Source organism: Sebastes umbrosus, chromosome 16 (genome assembly GCF_015220745.1).
Source record: "Sebastes umbrosus isolate fSebUmb1 chromosome 16, fSebUmb1.pri, whole genome shotgun sequence".
Lineage (NCBI taxonomy): Eukaryota > Metazoa > Chordata > Actinopteri > Perciformes > Sebastidae > Sebastes > Sebastes umbrosus.
In genome coordinates this window covers 12,507,379-12,527,755 of record NC_051284.1, presented here as the reverse complement: position 1 = coordinate 12,527,755, position 20,377 = coordinate 12,507,379, and the positions used below count along the sequence as shown (strand labels likewise).

At 40.4% G+C, this 20,377-nt stretch overlaps 2 protein-coding genes across 2 annotated transcripts; one reads left to right on the top strand and one right to left on the bottom strand.

The window, feature by feature from the left end:
- The first annotated feature begins 511 nt into the window (after positions 1–511).
- c16h14orf28 (chromosome 16 C14orf28 homolog) lies at positions 512–6,281 on the top strand. Its single transcript, XM_037746237.1, has 5 exons — positions 512–813; positions 1,770–2,294; positions 3,953–4,042; positions 4,135–4,269; positions 5,162–6,281. The coding sequence occupies exons 1-5, from the start codon at positions 728–730 to the stop codon at positions 5,343–5,345; spliced, it is 1,020 nt and encodes a 339-aa protein (XP_037602165.1). The 5' UTR covers positions 512–727; the 3' UTR covers positions 5,346–6,281.
- A 68-nt stretch (positions 6,282–6,349) lies between these two features.
- On the bottom strand, positions 6,350–17,251 carry LOC119474293 (kelch-like protein 28). Its single transcript, XM_037746236.1, has 6 exons — positions 17,042–17,251; positions 14,214–14,474; positions 13,492–14,129; positions 12,936–13,379; positions 10,107–10,315; positions 6,350–9,932 (listed from the first exon to the last, which is right to left on the bottom strand). The coding sequence occupies exons 2-6, from the start codon at positions 14,472–14,474 to the stop codon at positions 9,769–9,771; spliced, it is 1,716 nt and encodes a 571-aa protein (XP_037602164.1). The 5' UTR covers positions 17,042–17,251; the 3' UTR covers positions 6,350–9,768.
- Between the last annotated feature and the right edge of the window lie 3,126 nt (positions 17,252–20,377).

Genomic DNA, 20,377 nt, shown 5'->3' with positions numbered 1-20,377 from the left:
TCCACATTGCAGAAGACTTCGTAGCTTCGTAGTGACGGGGCTCCGCAACGAGAAACGTTATCATCTCTGACCAAAACTCCGGTGTCTCCCCTGTTCCCTCCGGCCGCACGCAGTCAGGAGGCTGAAGCAGGAAAAGCCAACACTAGGATCAGCAGTGATTCATGGAGAGACCTCCGTCTGGTCAGCTAACATTACTGTCAATCAGGTGAAATATAGAGTGATATTGTGGATTTAGCTGACCTGTTTCGCCTCACTGTTTTGAGGGATGCTCGTTCATGTCTATTTAGAGCGAGCAAGCGACCCCGACGCTGACTTTCGTTGACTTAACAGCCACAGGTGTCGCTGTTAACAAGCATTTCTGAATCTTACAAACAGTCCCTTTAAAGAAAGAAAGAAAAAAAAGAGCCGGCTCTTATCGTTCACTTACAAGAGCCGGCTGAAAGAACCGGCTCGTTCGCGAGCAACACATCACTAGTGTAATTACTAGGAGAACCAGGAGAGAGCAGCACTGTCTTTACACACCAGTTATATTATCCGTCAAACAACAACAACAACACAGCAGTGTTTATAGCATATGGGCCCAACTTGACGTTTCATAGGGATTGTTTTGATCCTTGCCAAGGTGTCATTATTGGGATAATCGCCAGAAAGTGCTTTATCAATGCTCTACTTATAGATATCTGGCTTTAAGTCATCGATGTAAAGACATGAAGAAGCACAGAGAGCTATGGAGAGTAGATTCTGTGTGTTGAGCGACACCGAAGACCTGCAAACACTAATATCAAACACTGAGAGCAAGCTCCACTTTGAAAGGTAAATTAATAGCAGCTGCTACTTTACTAAGTTAATAGGCTTTAGGTCTTTTCCCTGCAGGATAACTGAACTGGCTGTCATTGTTTGCATGCTAACTTACATCTGTTTGCAGTTCTTATTATCCAGCTACCTCTGTCTAATAAGATAAGATAAGATGAACCTTCATTAGTAGGGAAATTCTGGTGTCAAAGCAGCAACATCAGCAAACAGAGTGAAACACAGGAGAGGTAAAGGTATACAAAAATTATTTAAAAAAAACAATAATAGAGATATAAAAGATACAGAGTGAATGGGTGAACATAGTGTGTGCAGTGTGTCAATAAATAAATGTAGTATGTGCAATAAATAAATGTAATATGTGCAGTCTATAAAGTGGTATATAGGATGTATAGTGTAAAGTAAGTGGTATATAGGATGTATAGTATAAAGTAAGTGGTATATAGGATGTATAGTATAAAGTAAGTGGTATATAGGATGTATAGTGTAAAGTAAGTGGTATATAGGATGTATAGTATAAAGTAAGTGGTATATAGGATGTATAGTGTAAAGTAAGTGGTATATAGGATGTATAGTATAAAGTAAGTGGTATATAGGATGTATAGTGTAAAGTAAGTGGTATATAGGATGTATAGTATAAAGTAAGTGGTATATAGGATGTATAGTGTAAAGTAAGTGGTATATAGGATGTATAGTATAAAGTAAGTGGTATATAGGATGTATAGTATAAAGTAAGTGGTATATAGGATGTATAGTATAAAGTAAGTGGTATATAGGATGTATAGTATAAAGTAAGTGGTATATAGGATGTATAGTGTAAAGTAAGTGGTATATAGGATGTATAGTGTAAAGTAAGAGTAAAGTGCGCCAGTGGTTAGAGTCAAAGATGGTTGCAGATATAGTGCATGTTTAAAGTTCTTAAAGTCCTCTGCTAACTCATTATGCATTCCTCTCTTTAGGTCTAAGACACTGTTTGAAGAGATCCGTGCCTCCATCAACAACAATGAGGAGGAGGACCGCTCCTTCTGGAGGCCTGTGCTGCCCTGGGGGGGCATCTTCACCATCAAAGCAGGGAGGAAGGCCATCTCCTGCACCCCTCTGTACGTCACAATCCACCTGAAGAACACCTGCACCATCGACGGCTTCCTCGTCATCCTCTATGTGATCCTGAGGGACAACCAGGGCTTCCCCAGGGAGCTGGCTGTCTTCCTGGGCAAGCAGTTTGTGGAGTACTTCCTCCACCTGATGGACTCCTGTGACTACACCACGGTGAAGATGCTGTGGATCTGGGACAGGATGTCCAAGAGACAGTACCGGTCTGAGATCCACCAGGCTGCACTGGAGATCGATCTGTTCGGTAATGAGCACGAGAACTTCACGGAGAACCTGGAGAACCTCATGTCCACCATACAGGAGAGTCTGTGCACCAGCTGGAGCTGCCCGGCCCGCTTCCAGGACTTCATCAAGATCACAATCAACATCAGGTATACTGTGATATCCTGATGTTACGAGGTGAACGTAGGTGATGCAGCTCTGCAGAGACTCTGTGTCAGGACTAAGGACAGGTTTAAGATAAGATAAGATAAGATATTCCTTTATTAGTCCCGCAGTGGGGAAATTTGCAGTGTGCAGCAGCAAAGGGGATAGTTCAAAAAACAAGATGCATCAGCTAACACAGTAAAACAGAGCTAAACAAAGTGTAACAAAATATGAACCATTTAAATAGAGGGTATAAAAATAGGAGCAGCATATACAGTATTGACAATAAACAGACTATTAACACAATTGCACAAGTGGAAAATGATATTGCACAGTGAGAATGAAATGAAATTCCACCTGAAAATATCAAGTTATTGTCAGTTTTTGGTGTGTATGTGGTCTACTGGGAGCAGTGCTGGTTGTGGAGTCTGACAGCTGCAGGAAGGAAGGACCTGCAATAGTGCTCCTTCACATACTTTGGGTGGAGCAGCCTGTCGCTGAAGGTGCTCTCCAGTGCTGAGATGGTGTCCTGCATGGGGTGGGAGTCATTCTCCATCATGGATGACAGCTTAGCCATCATCCTCCTCTCTCCCACCACCTGTACTGTGTCCAGGGGGCATCCCAGGACAGAGCTGGCCTTCCTGATCACTCTGTCTAGTCTTTTCTTCTCCGCACCCGAGATGCTGCTGCCCCAGCAGACCACTCCATAAAAAATGGCTGAAGCCACCACAGTGTCATAAAAGGTCTTCAGGAGAGCCCCCTGCACTCCAGTGCACCAACAGCTGTCTTTATCTAGTGTTGATTTGTATCAAATGTCCATCTGGACTTTGTCCCTGTAGAAAGCCCTTGTCATAAATATTACTAATGGTTCAGGTCAGCTGGTGCACAGCTCCATCCTAAAATGGGTTTCATTTTCACCCCTTGACATCCATCCATCCATCCATCCATCATGTGTAACCGCTTATCCTATTCAGGGTCGCAGGGGGGGCTGGAGTTGATTGTGCGAAGGCAGGGTAAACCCTGGACAGGTCGCCAGAATATCAGAGACAGACAACCATTCACGCTCACATTCACACCTGGGGGCAATTTAGTGTCAACAATTAACCTGTTTGTCTTTGGACTGTGGGAGGAAACCGGAGAACCCTGAGAAAACCTACACTAACACAGGGAGACATGCAACTCCACACAGAAGGGCCCCAAGCCAGGTTTGAACCTGCGACCCCTCTTGCTGTGAGGCGACAGTGCTAACCACTGCCCAACCATATATGTTGCATATTCCAAAATGAATTAACAGAACCATATAGAGATAAAGGGAGGACATGGGGGGTTATTGGAGACCTACTGTAGCAGCTAATCTGCTGATTTTGATGACCTTTGACCTTTCCCGGTGCTCAACCAAAAGCCCAACATTTTCCCACAAAGAAAACAACTAACTAACACTTTTATCCTTCCACTTTAAAAATCTCCACCTGTCTAATTGTGGTGACATAAAGCGAGTGCCTGCATTGCCGTCTATGATGTTAATCCACATGTTCAGTGCACAGTGTACAATCTCAATTGTCTTTTTGTAAGTGGTATTTTCCTTTCACAAAGTAGGTCAGTGCTAGTTAATGGAGTATTGTTTGATGGTATTCTATTCTTTTCTAACTTTTTTTTCCTCCAGTCCTCCTCATGAGCTGCCTCACAGAGACCCCATTCAGTCGGCCGTGGACGAGTTCTTCTGTCCCAAACTCCTACTCTGCTCAGAACTGGGGTGAGACACAGGGAGGCTGTTCGTCATCTTCTGTTTCAGTCCAGCTTTGTTCCACTTCCTTTACAAATCAATGATCTCTTTTTTTTTAACAGGTGTGATGGTCTAAGGGAGTTCTCTCAGAGGGTTTTCTGCCACGGACCCCCACCCTTTGTCATTCTCAACATGCAGCAGTGGAAGTCAGAGGAGCTGTCCTACGTTCCTTACCATCTGGCTCTCTGTCAGCACAGGTATGGAGCTTCCATGGTGTGTTTCCATTAGCCTGGTATACAGGACCGTGCTTGAGCAATAAGAGATAAAAGCAGGATGACTTTCTCCACATCGTTAAATGAAAATGTTACTCAGTTGAAAGACACATGATTAAAATACTGGCTAATTCACTGGTTCCCAACCTGGGGTTCCCGACCCCCACTAGGGGTCGCAAAACTTCATGGGGGGGTCGAGGCCTTGGGTGTAAAACAATTTTTTTTTAAAATATACAGTTGGCCTATATGTCAGCATTTCATTCATTTCTGTGTAGAAAACTAAATTAAATTGTTATTTTTAATTTTTGGATTAATAGAAAACCCTGAATTTGTCAAAAAAGAAGCCTATTAAGTATGAATGATTGTTAAAAAAACAAAAAAAAAACAACATAATACAGACAAAGAATTGTATTAAAACGTCCTAAAAATAACAGGAAAACTCATCTCCGATGCAAAATTAATAAAATTAATCCAAATTGCTTGTTTTACACAAACTTCCTGTCAGCCACATAGAAGCACACAGTACCTTCACGTTCACTATTTGGGTTAATTGTACAGTTTATCAGTTGGTCTGTACTGTTATTGATGTGCATGAATGTATGAATATTAATACAATATGAAATATCCATAAATGTTACATAGTCAGGGGATCGTCAGTTTAGTCAATGATAGAAAAGAGGCCTCTTAAGGAAAAAGGCTGGAAACCACCAAGGCTCAACCTGCCATAAAAAAAAGTTTCTTGCTACAGGTTTGCACCTGCAAGATGAAGTATCTATAGAGAAAAAAATATACTACTTTTTCTTCTGCAACTTTTTACTTCTGCCTCTCAGATTAAAGAAAATGATTGAATGAATATTAATAACTCTTTCCTCCGCAGGTACTTACTGGAGGGCGCCACACTCTTCAACAAGGAGGAGCATCACTACTCCGCAGCCTTCCAGATAGACGGCTGCTGGATGCACTACGACGGACTGAGGAGCGACAATCTGATCCTGTTACACAAGCCGCCGGAGCTCCTGCTGCTCTCCTCGCTGGTCTACATCCGCTCATCCGACAAGTGAACTCATCACAAGAGGACACACTTGATGATGATGAGGAGGAGTCACAGCAAGCAAAAGACTGCAAGCATTCATCCAACCTTCCTACGGTTACTTTGTCATGACCCCACGGATGACGTTACATTACTGTAACCGTGTTTCTCCACTTATCGCATAATTCGTTTTTTATTAATTCCTGTCAGCTGTTGCTTCATTTCACCTGAATGCTTGCAGAAAGTTTACTGCGCTAAATGACTTCTTTTTGGGCATGCTTGGAATCCAAGAATATAATGGACTATAATAGTTCTGGGTTGATATGCATAAATGACAGCAGCAGTGAGTAATGCACATTATATGCATGTACAGTTACCCAACACACAAGGGAGACCGACATGATTTTAAAAACGTCATGGTTGACATTGACTGTGTATCACATTTACATCAAAAGTGTATAATTATGTCTGTTTAGCTTTACATGTATGTTATGTATGCATATCAGCCCTTTCCTTAATTAAACAGGTGCTTTTTCTATTTACACTGTGATCTGAGGATAAGAAACATGCAAACGAGGCCAACGGTTAACTTCTTTTTTGTTAAGATGCTTGAATTGAAGGCAAACATTTAATGAGTTAATGTTAAAATGCAAAGTTCTTAAATTATGTATAAAGGCTGAAGGCAGTCTGAAATATCTCCTTTCTGACGCTACAAGCTTAAATATTACTGTGCATACTGATAAATTCAAGTATTTTCACACTAGCTCAGCACACACTGCAGTCACCAACACACAAAATATGTGTATTCACATTTTTTTAAAGTAGTTTTTAACCTTAAGAGTATAAGTGGTATCACACAGTGCCTCTGCCAAGTGAAGTTTGAATCCGGAGTATAAATCTTTGATCATGATCAGTTGTTAATTGCTGTTTTTTCTATGCAGAATACAAATACAAATATTTTGGAGTACACTTGTATCAGTTTATTTTGTTGCATTGCATGGATGTGTATAACAAGAGCCACATAGAAGCACACAGTACCTTTTAAGGCAGGCATTTATTTTAAACTGGGTACAACTGCACCACACAAACTCGACTAAAATGTATGTAAAAATGTCTTCAATCAAAACATGATAAAATGTGAAAAGCTACTGTTTCTACACCTAAAGGTTATCTTGTACTTCCAGTATTAATCCACAGGATATAAAATTCAAGATCGCCACCTTTACTCCGGACACACGATGGGGGAAATGTAAAAGAAGCAGAGTGGTCATTTGGCTAACATTGACATCAAGGATTTTTTCTTTCAGACACAAACATTAGAGTGGCAGTCCGTCGCAGACCAAGGTGTTAGTCGTCCGTCTGCTTTCTTTGAACAAGCACTTTGGTGAGAGTGGTGGCAAAAAACGTGACACTGGTTAATGAAAACGCGTACAAACTCGGTTTTAACATCCCTTCTTTTTGCAGATTCACGTTTGCAGATTTTCATCAGCGTCTCTCCGAAATTCATTAAAGTATTAGTTAATATACACCTCGGAAATCAGGACACTGTACACGACACTGATGCTAGATGAATCATGGCGGCAGCACATAATTACGCCAGCGTGATTTGTGCTGTGGCTGTTAAAGTGACTAACAAAATCTACTACAATAGACAGAATTAGCAAATGAAATTACAGGACACAAACAATACAAATTATAATTATAAATACAAAAAAAGGCATTCACATCTTTCTTGAAATAAAAGGACATTTGCAGAATTATGCATGGGTTGCTCATGCGTTCAAAATAAATCTGAAAAATCAAAGTACTCTATATGGTGATGCAAACAATCTGCAACAAACTAAATCTCTCACCAGTGACCAATTTGCAAGGCAAATGTCATTAAAGTTCTCGTCTGTAGTTATGGTTTCCCAAATCATTTCACAAACACATCAAGTTTAGAGTACAAGTAGAAGAGCGCATGTCCTGTGTAACGTCTACAAGTATAGTGAACATGACTGAACTTTTAAAAAGTGGCCATTAATTATAATTAACATAACAATTGTGAGCAATCCGTCTGAATCTGCCTCAATAAAACATATGCCTTGTACAAATGAACCAGCATGCACAACAAAAATGACAACACAGGATGTCTGGTGGTGGGATGAGGCAAAGTCAATGGTACCATTTGATGTTTCATTATCATTACCAGACAACAGTGTGAATCAACAGACATGCCGTGAGGGGGGTTCTGTTACAGCAACATGAGATGCCTTGGCTTTTTAAAGAGACAAACACATAACATATTCATCCACAGAGAGAACAGAAGTCTTATTGCATTACCTAAATGCCGTTATCCTAAATTAAAACATATGTACAAATAACAATATGTATCAAATAGTTTGGTAAGTGCAATGCAGAGCTCGGTTAAAGTTTCCACTTGTGTGCAAACATCAGTGCACAAAGCAACTCAAACTAGACTTGAACATTTAAGTGACTCGACAAGACACACCACACCCTAGCTTTTCCTAGTCTAGTGCCCCCTCTATTGCTGTGCATTGCTTGACCTGTCCGTTAGCCTAGCTGTTAGCCTAGCTGTTACTGCCCCAAGGCTGCACAGGGTAACACCCTCAGCCAGCCAGGGGAGCACTCCGGTCTCTCTCCCAGGACACGGGACTGGTGACAGTGGGAACATGGCCTGAGTTGGCTGGCACAGCCCTTGGTGCTTTTATCATCCGTCTCCATATGACAGCATGGAAGAATGTCATGCTAATACTTTAGCAATAAGGACGAAGAAGTTTCAATTGTGGCACACGAAGGAAGCCGTTTCTAGCACTGGAGGTGGGAAAGATGAAATAAAAAAAGTCATGTTTTGGCACTTCACATGAAGCTGTGAACGGATTACCTCAAACCTGAGCTTGCAAGCAAGACCTTGGCCATATGAGGATCACATGTTTGGTAGCGAGCAGGTGTCAGACCCAATCACAGGCAAGAAAAAGTCTTGTTCATAGCCAAGAGGGTGATACTGTACTGGGAACAGGCATTGAGACAATGACAAAGCATGCTCACATCCAGCAACAGGGACAATGTGAGGAAGGGGAAGTCATCGAGCCAAACTTAGTGCTAATTTTCAGACGTTTTAGATATTTATGAGGACAGAAGTTTGCGGTTTTCCAACCACAGGCTTCCGTTTCAGTAGGACTTCATTTTATTGCATGGTTGGGGGCCATTAAACTTTACGCATTTCTCTTGCGCATAAATCAAATAACATCTTACACAGTAATGGAGCAGAAGCTGAACAGAGGTTGACCTAATTGTGTGAGGCAACACAGACAAACAGCTGAATCCTGAATCCTAAATATAGCACCAGTTGGTATTGTGTACAGACCAAAGGGTGAAACGAGGGCCAAGGTCGATTTCAACTATTGTGAAGAGTAGCAAGTGCATGACCTGACCTTAGGAAGATGTAACAGAAGCTAGAACATTGTGGGAGGGGGGGGGGGGGGGGGGGGGGTTTAAATAAATGGCTCTGAGGGTGAAGCAGAAACTAGCGACAAACGCTCCCAGGAGGGTATTTGCCACTCACCTCTACACTGACCCTTGGACTCAAACTACACACACATCCGCACGCACGCTAGTGACCCAGTGCAGAAAAACATTTACAGGCAATGCACTAGAGGATATATTCATATCTATATATTTTATTTAGACTATTTACAAGAGAGAAAAAGGCAGCCCTTTTTGAAAATATAAAGATTCCAACTTTTCTCTTTTTTGTGAAGCACTGAATTCAATGCAGAACTCCTGCGTCGCTGAGCCCCGAGCGTCAGCTCTGCACCCGGACACGTAACGAAAACAAACAATCCTATCTGACATGCATGTACCCCTCGAGCATACACACGGACATACGCACTACATGGCCGACAACCACACATCCATACACCAGCAAACTGCGGTGTTCTACAAAATCTGAACACATGGTTCCAGTTGCAGCAGGGAAATTAATAAAAAAAAAAAAGATTTGAGTGTTAAACATAATTAATGGCATGAAGGAAAACAAAAAAATGTCTGCTAACATAACAGAATTTTGAAACAAAAAGTGACAAGTTTTCTCCCACAATCCTCTGGGAAATGGCTCAGAGTCCTCATTGTGGTCCAGCAGCAGTAGAGCGGTCGTCTCCTCTTGCCCGTGACAACAGCTGTCCAATCGTCTTCCTCTCCGTTCCGCACAACGTTGCAGCTCTTTCTCATCTCTGCAGCCATGTCTGTGGTCCCCCCTCTAGCCGGCCAAGCTAGCCCGGCACATCCATCCACCCAGCAGGCTCTATCATCGTCTCCTCTGGTGTTCACGTCGGTGTGCAGCGCTCCTCTGCACCTGGAGGATGAATGTGGGGGAGGAGGAGGAGGAGACAACAAAAAAGAAACGTCTTTGTGTCTAAGTTCTCTTATTGGGTCCTAGCTGGCTGGGCCATGGGTCAAAGGGCAGTCAGGCCAAAGTTGCAACGGCAATACATCATGCCGCTCGAGTCCAACCAGCTGTCTGAGATGGGGTCATAGCGCTGGACAGTGTTCAGGTAGGATGACCCGGAGTGACCTCCCACCACATAGAGGTAGTTGTCCACGATGGCAGAGCCCACACCTGCAAGACAATTTCATACGTAGATAATTACACACATTTCTCACCATTTTCTGGATGCAGTTATCTCAATAGGTTCAAATGATACTGAGTCTTATAATACCACTAGGGGTCACCAAAATACAATTTGTGAATCGTACAAATAGGGGCTTTAGCTTAAGCATGATGTGAACTCACCGGTGCGTGGTTCATTCATTGGCCGACAGGCTGTCCACTGGTTCTGATGGGGATCGTACCTCTCGATGCTAGACAGGTGCGACACTCCGTTGTGTCCGCCCACCACAAATATGAAGCCGAGCATGACGCCTACCCCGAAGTTGATCCTCTTGTCTGCCATGGGGGCTACCATTTCCCAGGCATCCTTGCTGGGGTCGTACCGCTCCACGCTGTGTGGAGCAGATAAAGCATAATTACAAAATTGTTTGAAAAAAGTCCAAATGTGAATTGATCTATCGCCCAGCTGAATGCTGTAATGATTTACCAATTATACGTTTCAAGAAATTCTGAGTGAAACAATAGCCATCTCGAAAATCTAATAACATGTGTTTGTAGGCCTAAGCAATATGGCAAAAAACTTCTATCCCGATATAGGTCATTTCATATCTCGAGAACGATATGTATCACGATATTTATCAAGATGTAGTACGTTTTCTGGTAATTCAATATATAAATAGTCTATATGAAATAACCACAGTTTCTATACTCTTATGTGAATTAAATGCTTGACAAATGAAAAGTACTCCGTATTTTCTAATTTAATTAAGAACTTTAGTGCAAAATCATCAGATTTTCTGAGAAATTTGAGTTATGCTTATTATCACTTTAGATGCCGTAATTGTGTATCACAATATCTCAATATATGATTTCATCACAATATGATTACATTGAAAGACGATTAATCATCATATTCAATTATCGCTCATTCCTAGTGGTATGTTTTGGAAAATTGTTAGAAGTATTGTTAAGTATAGGAAATTTGTTATTTGTCTACAACATGCATAAACACATATGTACTCCTTCAAAAGATGCATTTCAGGAGCAGGGAACCTACTTCACATGCAACTTTAATTTTGAAATACAGTTCTTAAAGCTGCAGTAGGTAGAAATGGAGCAAATGTGATTACAAAAAAAGTTATTTTTATAAAACAGTAGCTATATCCTGACAGTAGTGCTTGAGACAGGTAATGTGAAAAAAATCATGTGCCTCTGTCTCCTCCGGTGCTCCTAATGGCATCTGCAAGGTTTCACAGACCGGAGGAAAACAACCAATCAGAGCCGAGCTGGAGCCTGCTGTATCTGAGCCAACTGTCAATCACTTGCGAACTCGGATCAAACGGTCAAACTAGGCAGCGCTGATCAAATATGAATCAATATTCTGTTACTGTAATGACTATTTCTCACCTCAAATGTTTTCAGAATCATCTTGTAGTGTACTGTTTAGCTGTAAAATGAGAAAATTTGTGACCCAGCAGCCATGTTGAGATCAGTTTAGGAAATACCAAGCACCGCCCACCAGCCGGGGAGCACAGCCAATAGGAACGCTCAATAGAAACACTCTCTGAAATGACCTGTGTTTGGCCAAAGTCTGCTGTCAGGGGTTAGATTTGTTAAAGTCTGAAAACAGAGCCATGAGGAGGTGCAGAAGTCTAGTTTTCTCTCAGAACACTTGAATTACAATATGCTGAAAGGTTATTATCGAATTTTTGCCCAATGATGCCAAATATATTCTGCAGGTTTAATTGGACCGATATTTAGTCATAAAGTAAAGACATGAAGTCATAAATTTAGTTATTTCAAGCTACAAATAGAACAACAGTTCAGGTGGTCTGATCTTACACACATGTGGTGCAACTAGGAATTGGGCCACCAATGGTGAATTACCAAAGTTAACTCCTGTCAAATGAACCCCCTGACAGCAACTTGAACAATAGCAATCAGGGATTGTTTTGCAGTATGCAAGGACATATAAGCCACTGGGGAAAGAAAAAAATAGTCCCCTAAGATTCTCTGTCCAAACACATTCTCCTGAGGGGTTTAGGGAGTCAAGGAAACAAGCAACAGAGGCACCGCTCTCTAGAGATCCACAGCAACAACAGAGGTCTAACCAGCAGCACACAGTCAGGCACCCTCTCCATGAAACTTCAGCTACCACTTCTGTTATGACTCCTGTTCACTCATTAACAGGGCCCTGGCCATTTTCTCAGCAACACTTGACATCCTTCACTTGATTACCAGTTCTATTAAATAACTAACAAGACCTTGAGAGAGAAAGACAAGTTAGGAGGTCGAAAAGAGCTGCAAGCTTTTCACTGAGATCAAAAGACTATTTTAAAAACCTTACATTACTGGAGTCAAATGTCATCTGTAGGAGCAAAGAAAGGTTAATTGTGTATTTTGATCCTTTGTTTTTTTGTGCAGCCTTCACATCATACAGAAACTTAAATGAATGAGGTTACAGGTGAAGAAAAAGAGGTGTACCGTATCATACACCGAATAGAATGAATGTTTAATTATGCCTTGTTAATTATTGGGTAATCTTTAGAACAAGATAGTTATTAATCTCTGTGTAAACTACCCATTAAATCTGCTGCTGTCCAAATTGTACAGGGATTAAATGTTATTCACAATTTATACACACAAATAAGCGTCAAATCGTTTATTTTGGCACTTTTATACAAGTTCTCAAGTCGATTAGATGAATTAGGTTACAAGCTAATCAAAAAAATTACATTCCTAATGTTTAACAGCCCTTATTACATGGCTGTGTTGAATACTCGATTCTGATTGGTCAATCACAGCGTTCTGCGGTCTGTAATTTCTGTCTAACAGACCGTTGCTATGTATAGCAGGCCGTTGCTATAGGCGCAGCTCTGATGTCGGACTCTGGCGGACCGTTTTTGTGTCAAAATATTGATTTCTCGGCTCGCTGTATATTGTCCCTTACATACCAAACATTATATTTCCACAGGTAAACGAAAAGATCACATCCACTCTCAATGGTATTACCTGTTCATATGGGCCGGGCCATAGCCTCCAATAGCGTACACCATGCCGTCCAGCACGGCGGTGGCAAAGCAGCTGCGGGACTTGGTCATGGGCGCCACAGGCTGCCACTCCTTCAACTTAGGGACGTATTTCTCCACCGACTGCAGGTAGTACTGGCCGTCGTAGCCTCCGAGGGCATACAGCTCGCCTGCCAGGACCACCACCCCGAGTGTGCTGCGGCACTCGGCCATGCGCTCCACCGAGGACCAGGTGTTGCTTTCGGGGTCCCAGCTCTCCACTGTGCTCTCGTGTCTCCGATAGCTAATGCCCTGTCTCATGTGCGTGGCGATGCCTCCCACCACATACACCTTGTGGTCCAGCACCGCCACTCCAAATTCATACCGGGGCACACTGAGAGGGGCCAGTCCTATCCATGAATCTGTCCGAGGGAAATACATTTCTATGCTGCAAGACAGAGACAGATATTACCCGATTAGTCGGTTCGTTTATAAAGACAGAACATAAAGAAGGCATGCCTTTTTCCCTAAAATTTTCATGTTGACATTATTATCATTACCTTTCTAATGTTGCAAACAATCCAGCCTTGCCTCCTACTGCAAGCAGCACCTTTGGGGCACACCTGGGCCGTGCCGACAACACAGTCTGATAGGAGAGCCGGTGCTCAGGCATAAAATGATATTTAAGGGCCTCATTGAGCAGGTGCTTGCATGCGTGATCATCTCGTATAAGGTGGTTGGCTTCGTATAGGCGAGTGAGAAATTTGACGCTGAGGAGTGGAAGGCGAACACAGTGCAGCAGCTGAGCCAGATGCTGCTGTCTCTCAGTCACATCGTATTTGATCCACGACTCCAGGGCGTAAAATACAGTCTCCTCCGTGACCACCTTAAGGCAGTCGTTGGACACAATTTCATCCAACTCGGCCCTTGTCAGTTCAAAAAACTCCTCCGTCAGACAAACTTCCTCAAAGTTCTCACAGATGAACTTGGTTGCAGCCAGGCACAGGTCATGACAGCCATATGTCTCTGCAAAGCGGGAGATGCCTATACAGTTTCCAGCATCCAGCTGGCTCTCTAAGAAGGAGCAGCACTCCTTAAGTACTAGCTTAACCTGGAGCAGGTCGGCAGCCGGTAGCAGAGATTCCACTGTTTCCTGGGAGATAAACACCGTGCCAGTGTAGGCATACTCAACAATGGCCTGGAAGAGAAAGAGTAAAAGCGTCACATAAAACAATAACTATGGTACAGCTGTTAATAAGGCGTCTGCTGGCTCCAAGCGTACCTGCAAGGCTGTCTCATCGATGCACTGGAATTCCACCTCGGAGGTCTCCTTTTCCGACAGGTTACCCGTGAACATGGCCTTGAAGTAAGGGCTGATGCTGGCCAGCACTACTTTGTGGGCATGGATCTTGGCATCACCCACACGCAGGACAATGTCACATAGTTCGTGATCCTGCCGCAAGAGCTGGAGGCCTTGCAGCAACTGCTCCGAGTGAGGCCGTTTCAGACTGGCAAACATATAGGACTGGTCCTGCTGGTCCATCTGAGAGCAGGAATCCACAAATCAAGTGCATTGTTGACATTTTTGTAAAAGGCTACTGATGCAATGACATTTTCTGATTAACTGACATGTGACCAACAGCCAATAGAAATACTGTAAATCCTGTAAATTAACTATATACTTTAAACATGCACGATCTGCAACCATCTTGGACTCTAATCACTGGCTCCCTTTACACTATACAACCTATATACCACTTTATAGACTGCACATATGTACATATTACATTTATTTATTGTACATATTACGTTTATTTACTGCACACACTATGTTCACCCATTCACTCTGTATCTTTTATATCTCTATTTATTGTTTTTATACATTTACCTCTCCTGTGTTTCACTCTGTTTGCTGCTTTGACACCTGAATTTCCCTCCGGAGATTAATAAAAGGTTCATCTTATCTTATCTTATCTTATATCTTGTACCTGAGACTACAAGCCTGACAAGTCTGCTAAACATATGCCCGTGTGACATAACGTAATTACAACAGGAAACATGCCTGGTTGGTATACTAAGATGCATTCAGGGATATATTTTGTTATGATGCATTCAGGGATATATTTTGGTATGATGCATTCAGGGGTATATTTTTGTATGATGCATTCAGGGATATATTTTGGTATGATGCATTGAGGGATATTTTGGTATGATGTATTCAGGGATATTTTGGTATGATGCATTCAGGGATATATTTTGGTATGATGCATTTTTGGTATGATGCATTCAGGGATATATTTTGGTACAATGCATTTTTGGTATGATGCATTCAGGGATATATTTTGGTATGATGCATTCAGGGATATATTGATATGATGCATTCAGGGATATATTGATATGATGCATTCAGGGATATATTTTGGTATGATGCATTCAGGGATATTTTGGTATGATGCATTCAGGGATATATTTTGGCATGATGCATTTTCGGTATGATGCATTCAGGGATATATTTTGGTATGATGCATTCAGGGATATTTTGGTATGATGCATTCAGAGATATATTTTGGTATGATGCATTCAGGGATATTTTGGTATGATGCATTCAGGGATATATTTTGGTATGATGCATTCAGGGATATATTTTGGCATGATGCATTTTCGGTATGATGCATTCAGGGATATATTTTGGTATGATGCATTCAGGGATATATTTTGGTATGATGCATTCAGGGATATTTTGGTATGATGCATTCAGAGATATATTTTGGTATGATGCATTCAGGGATATTTTGGTATGATGCATTCAGGGATATATTTTGGTATGATGCATTCAGGGATATTTTGGTATGATGCATTCAGGGATATATTTTGGTATGATGCATTCAGGGATATTTTGGTATGATGCATTCAGGGATATATTTTGGTATGATGCATTCAGGGATATTTTGGTATGATGCATTCAGAGATATATTTTGGTATGATGCATTCAGGGATATATTTTGGTATGATGCATTCAGGGATATTTTGGTATGATGCATTCAGAGATATATTTTGGTATGATGCATTCAGGGATATATTTTGGTATGATGCATTCAGGGATATATTTTGGTATGATGCATTCAGGGATATTTTGGTATGATGCATTCAGAGATATATTTTGGTATGATGCATTCAGGGATATATTTTGGTATGATGCATTGAGGGATATTTTGGTATGATGCATTCAGGGATATATTTTGGTATGATGCATTCAGGGATATATTTTGGTATGATGCATTCAGGGATATATTTTGGTATGATGCATTGAGGGATATTTTGGTATGATGCATTCAGGGATATATTTTGGTACAATGCATTTTTGGTATGATGCATTCAAGGATATATTGGTATGATGCATTCAGGGATATATTTTGGTACAATGCATTTTTGGTATGATGCATTCAAGGATATATTGGTATGATGCATTCAGGGATATATTTTAGTATGATGCATTCAGGGATATTTAGTAATGCAGTCCGTTAGCAGTCTACTGTGAGGCAAGCTAAAAGAAGCATGATCTCCTTAATCCAGTGCTAAAGTTAACCAGGCTAGAAAGCATAACATGTTTTAGGTTAACCTCAAGCCAAGCTGCATAAACGTTGCTGTGCATGTACTCTTCATGACATCCATTCACAATAACTGTTAGTTTAGTAGACTGGGGCCTTGGCTTGATGTCTGAACGGAGGACATGGCCAGATCAAAACCTCGCTACTAGCTAACGTTATCTCTCAGCTTTACAGCAGCTAGCTGACACACTGTAAAACAGATTGGATTATGCAGAAAATTCCCCTTATATCATATATTTATACTAACATTAACATCAACAATTTTCGCCTCCAGCTAAACACACACTCTCTGTGTCATTAGCCTGCAGTGGGCGCAGGTTAGCAGCTATAAATAAACAGGGTTCCTGTGGCTAGCTGTAGCTCTGGCTGCAGCATTGACTGATATACAGTAACATGGCTGGCTGAGACTAACCGTCACGTTACAGCTAACTGTCACTAACCGTCACGTTACAGCTAACTGTCAGATAACGTTTGTTTATTGTTAAGTAACGGACAAACTGACCTGTAACCTAGAGACCGTCTGGTTGAGCCGCTGTAATGAGCGAGGTTTTGCAGTGGCGGAGTTCAGCTTCAGCGGCGACGAGTGGGAACCCCGAGACGGCTATCAAGAAAACAACCCACTGACAACCGACTAACAACCGACCGACCGACCTAGCTAGCCACAGAGCTACAGACGAGCTCTTATAATAACGAGCCCATAGGAGCAGCACACCCACTTCCGGCTGATTTCAAAATAAAACCACATTGAGGCTATTAAACAGGAAGAGCGACGTTCATGTCAGCAAACCACAAAGTCAACGATAGTGAACTTTACAAGTATTTTTAGAGGAAATAAAAACATTATTCTACAGACCTTTTTGATAACAATAAAGCACACACGCATACACAACCCCCTCCCAAAAAAATTCATTATTATAAATTGTTTCCAGTAGTATCTCCATTAACAATTTAAGTTCAGTAAAAGTACAACATTTTATCAACAACATACTCAAAAGGACTGGTTAGGATTTTATTTTTTTCTTAATATAATACTTACATATTCATATGCAGAGTGTTATTGTGTAAGAATGTAATCTGACATATTGCAAGTATTTTTAGAGGAAATAAAAACATTATTCTACAGACCATTTTGATAACAATAAAGCACACACACACACACTGACACACACACCACATATGAATATGTAAGTATTATATTAAGACATATTTTTAAAAAAAAAATACAAAATTTGTACTTTTACTGAAGTTAAGTTCTTAATGGAGAACTTTTACTAGTTTAAAAATTATCCTTCATGTTCATTTGTGTGTCATCCCTTACAATGTATTGTAGGTTTCTGTTTGTTTTGTTATTTGTGCTATAATGTCATAAAGAAAAGTGTATATTTTCTCAAATATATTTCTTGTACAAATCATCACTGGGAACTGCCTTAGAATAATGATTTACAAAATGCGCCCATGTTATGTGATATTTACTGTAGAATAGTAGTTATGCTAAAAAAAAAAGCTTTTAACAATGAAATGAACAATGCAAATATTATATTTACTCAAGTACTGTACTTAAGCAGCACACTTTATATATACTTACTTTGCTTTAAATTTATACAGTTTTATACACAATATTTCACTCATAATATTACACTCACACACAATAACACTCTGCATATGAATATGTAAGTATTATATCAAGAAAAAAAAAAATCCTTACTAGTCCTTTTGAGTATATGTTGTTGATAAAATGTTGTACTTTTACTGAACTTAAATTGTTAATGGAGATACTACTAGAAACAATATATAATCATTTTTTTTTCAATATTATATTTATTGTTTGTTTTTTTCATTTTGAAACAACAGAACACACATTCACAAACGTCCCCAATAATAACATTCTGAGTACAAAAAACTTAACAAACCTAATATTAATATAAAATAAGCCAGTATAGATATAGCAAAAAACATATTTTATACAAAAAAACAAATAGATAAATAAGTATAAAGAATATACACCAGTTAAAAAAATAAAATTAAAAACAATAAAATCTATTTATATATATACATATATATACTGTATACATATATCCATACATATACACACACGCAGTACATACACATACAAAACACATATAATCAATTTAAAAAAATCAGTACACAATTCAGTCATCATCCTGTTCTATCTCCCTATTCACAATCATCCTGCTCCAGCAATGATACAAATTACAAGCTACCTTGGAGTGACGGTGGTAGCACCAATCCTTATCCGATCACAGGGATCTACAGTCAAGCCGTTCATAAAATGTATGAAAGGTTTCCACATCATATAAAAATCCTCAATTTACCTCTTACTATGAAAGTCAGTTTTTCTAATGCCAGACTAGAAGACATCTCTTTAATCCATTGACTAGAGTTAGGTCTCAGAATATCCTTCCATTTTAAAGCTATACACGTTTGGCTTGTAGTAAACAGAAATTAATCAGTTAACGTTTCCTTACATTTACTGTAAAGTCTTCAGGGTATATATGTAACAAACATATTTTAGCTTCAATGGGAACAACACTTTCGGTCAATTCAGAAATCAGCTCAAGAACTTCTTTCCAGAACATCTGGAGCTCCCTACACTTCCATTGTGTATTTCTGGTGTGTTCTTTATACTATGAAAGTTTTCCTAAAATCGCAATACATCGCCTTGTTTACATTGTCGCAGTATATCACAATATATTGAATCGTTACTCCTGTATCATGATACGTATGGTATCACCAGATTATTTCCAATACACAGCCCTACCCACCTAACATGCCCCTTTGGGGCCCGTGTGGGGCCACTGCGGGCAGAAAATTGGGCCAGCCCACTGTGGGCCTTGTTACCATCGTGAAATGCGGGGCACATGTGGGCCTCACACTTTGGGGCCCAGGTCAGGCCCCAGTGGGCAGTGGGGGCCCCACTGCCCACGCTTTGACCCACTGTGGGTTCTGCCCGCAGAAAAATCTAATTCGGGGCCCAAATGGGCCAACCCACGGGGGGCCCACTTGGGATAAGTGTGGGTTTGCCCCTGCCCACATTGCCCACAGTAAACCCACACTTTCCCACAGTGGGCCCGCATGGGCATGTTTCCTGGGTAATGACTAATTGTACAATAAAAAATGAACATTATTTCAATTTTTAAATAAATAAATTTTTAAACAAGTTTATAAATGCCTTATTTCTATTGTACAATTCATTATTAATCAATGAAAAGCTTTATTACTGTAACTCTTGTGGTGCTCCATACATGTGGAGTTCAAAACTAGATAAAATTGCACAAATCAACAAGAAGGCTATGTTTTACACGCTGTTTAAGTCCTGTTATATATAAAATAAATAATTTTTTACAAGGCATATTAAGAACATATACATTAAGAACATATACAGAATATACAGTATAAGATATATGATTGAGGTACTATTTGTGTGAGAAGGTGTCGTATGAATTATCTATTTAAAATTTAAAATTATGGCACCGGTGTTATGTTTTGTTATGTTTGTTATGCTATGTTTGGAAAAAAAAGGAATAAAAATAATTTTCCAAAAAATAAATACATTTATAAACAAGTTTATAAATGCCTTATTTCTATTGCACAATTAGCTATTAATCAATGAAAAGCTTTATTACTGTGACTCTTGTGGTCCTCCATACATGTACATGTGGAGTTCAAAACTAGATGAAAATTGCACAACATGAAGGCTATGTGTTACACGCTGTTTAAGTCCTGTTATATATAATATTTGGACTCAGTGGCGACTGGTGGAATTTGTTCTAGGTAGGGCTGTGCCACATCCAATCAATTTCAGTAAACATCCCGGTAT

Coding starts and splice junctions, on each gene's coding strand:
- c16h14orf28 (XM_037746237.1), top strand. CDS start 728: ATGGAGAGTAGATTCTGTGTGTTGAGCGACACCGAAGACCTGCAAACA. Junction 814..1,769: donor AGCAAGCTCCACTTTGAAAG/GTAAATTAATAG, acceptor TCCTCTCTTTAG/GTCTAAGACACTGTTTGAAG. Junction 4,043..4,134: donor CTACTCTGCTCAGAACTGGG/GTGAGACACAGG, acceptor TTTTTTTAACAG/GTGTGATGGTCTAAGGGAGT.
- LOC119474293 (XM_037746236.1), bottom strand. CDS start 14,474: ATGGACCAGCAGGACCAGTCCTATATGTTTGCCAGTCTGAAACGGCCT. Junction 13,380..13,491: donor TTGTTTGCAACATTAGAAAG/GTAATGATAATA, acceptor TCTGTCTTGCAG/CATAGAAATGTATTTCCCTC. Junction 9,933..10,106: donor AATGAATGAACCACGCACCG/GTGAGTTCACAT, acceptor ATTGTCTTGCAG/GTGTGGGCTCTGCCATCGTG.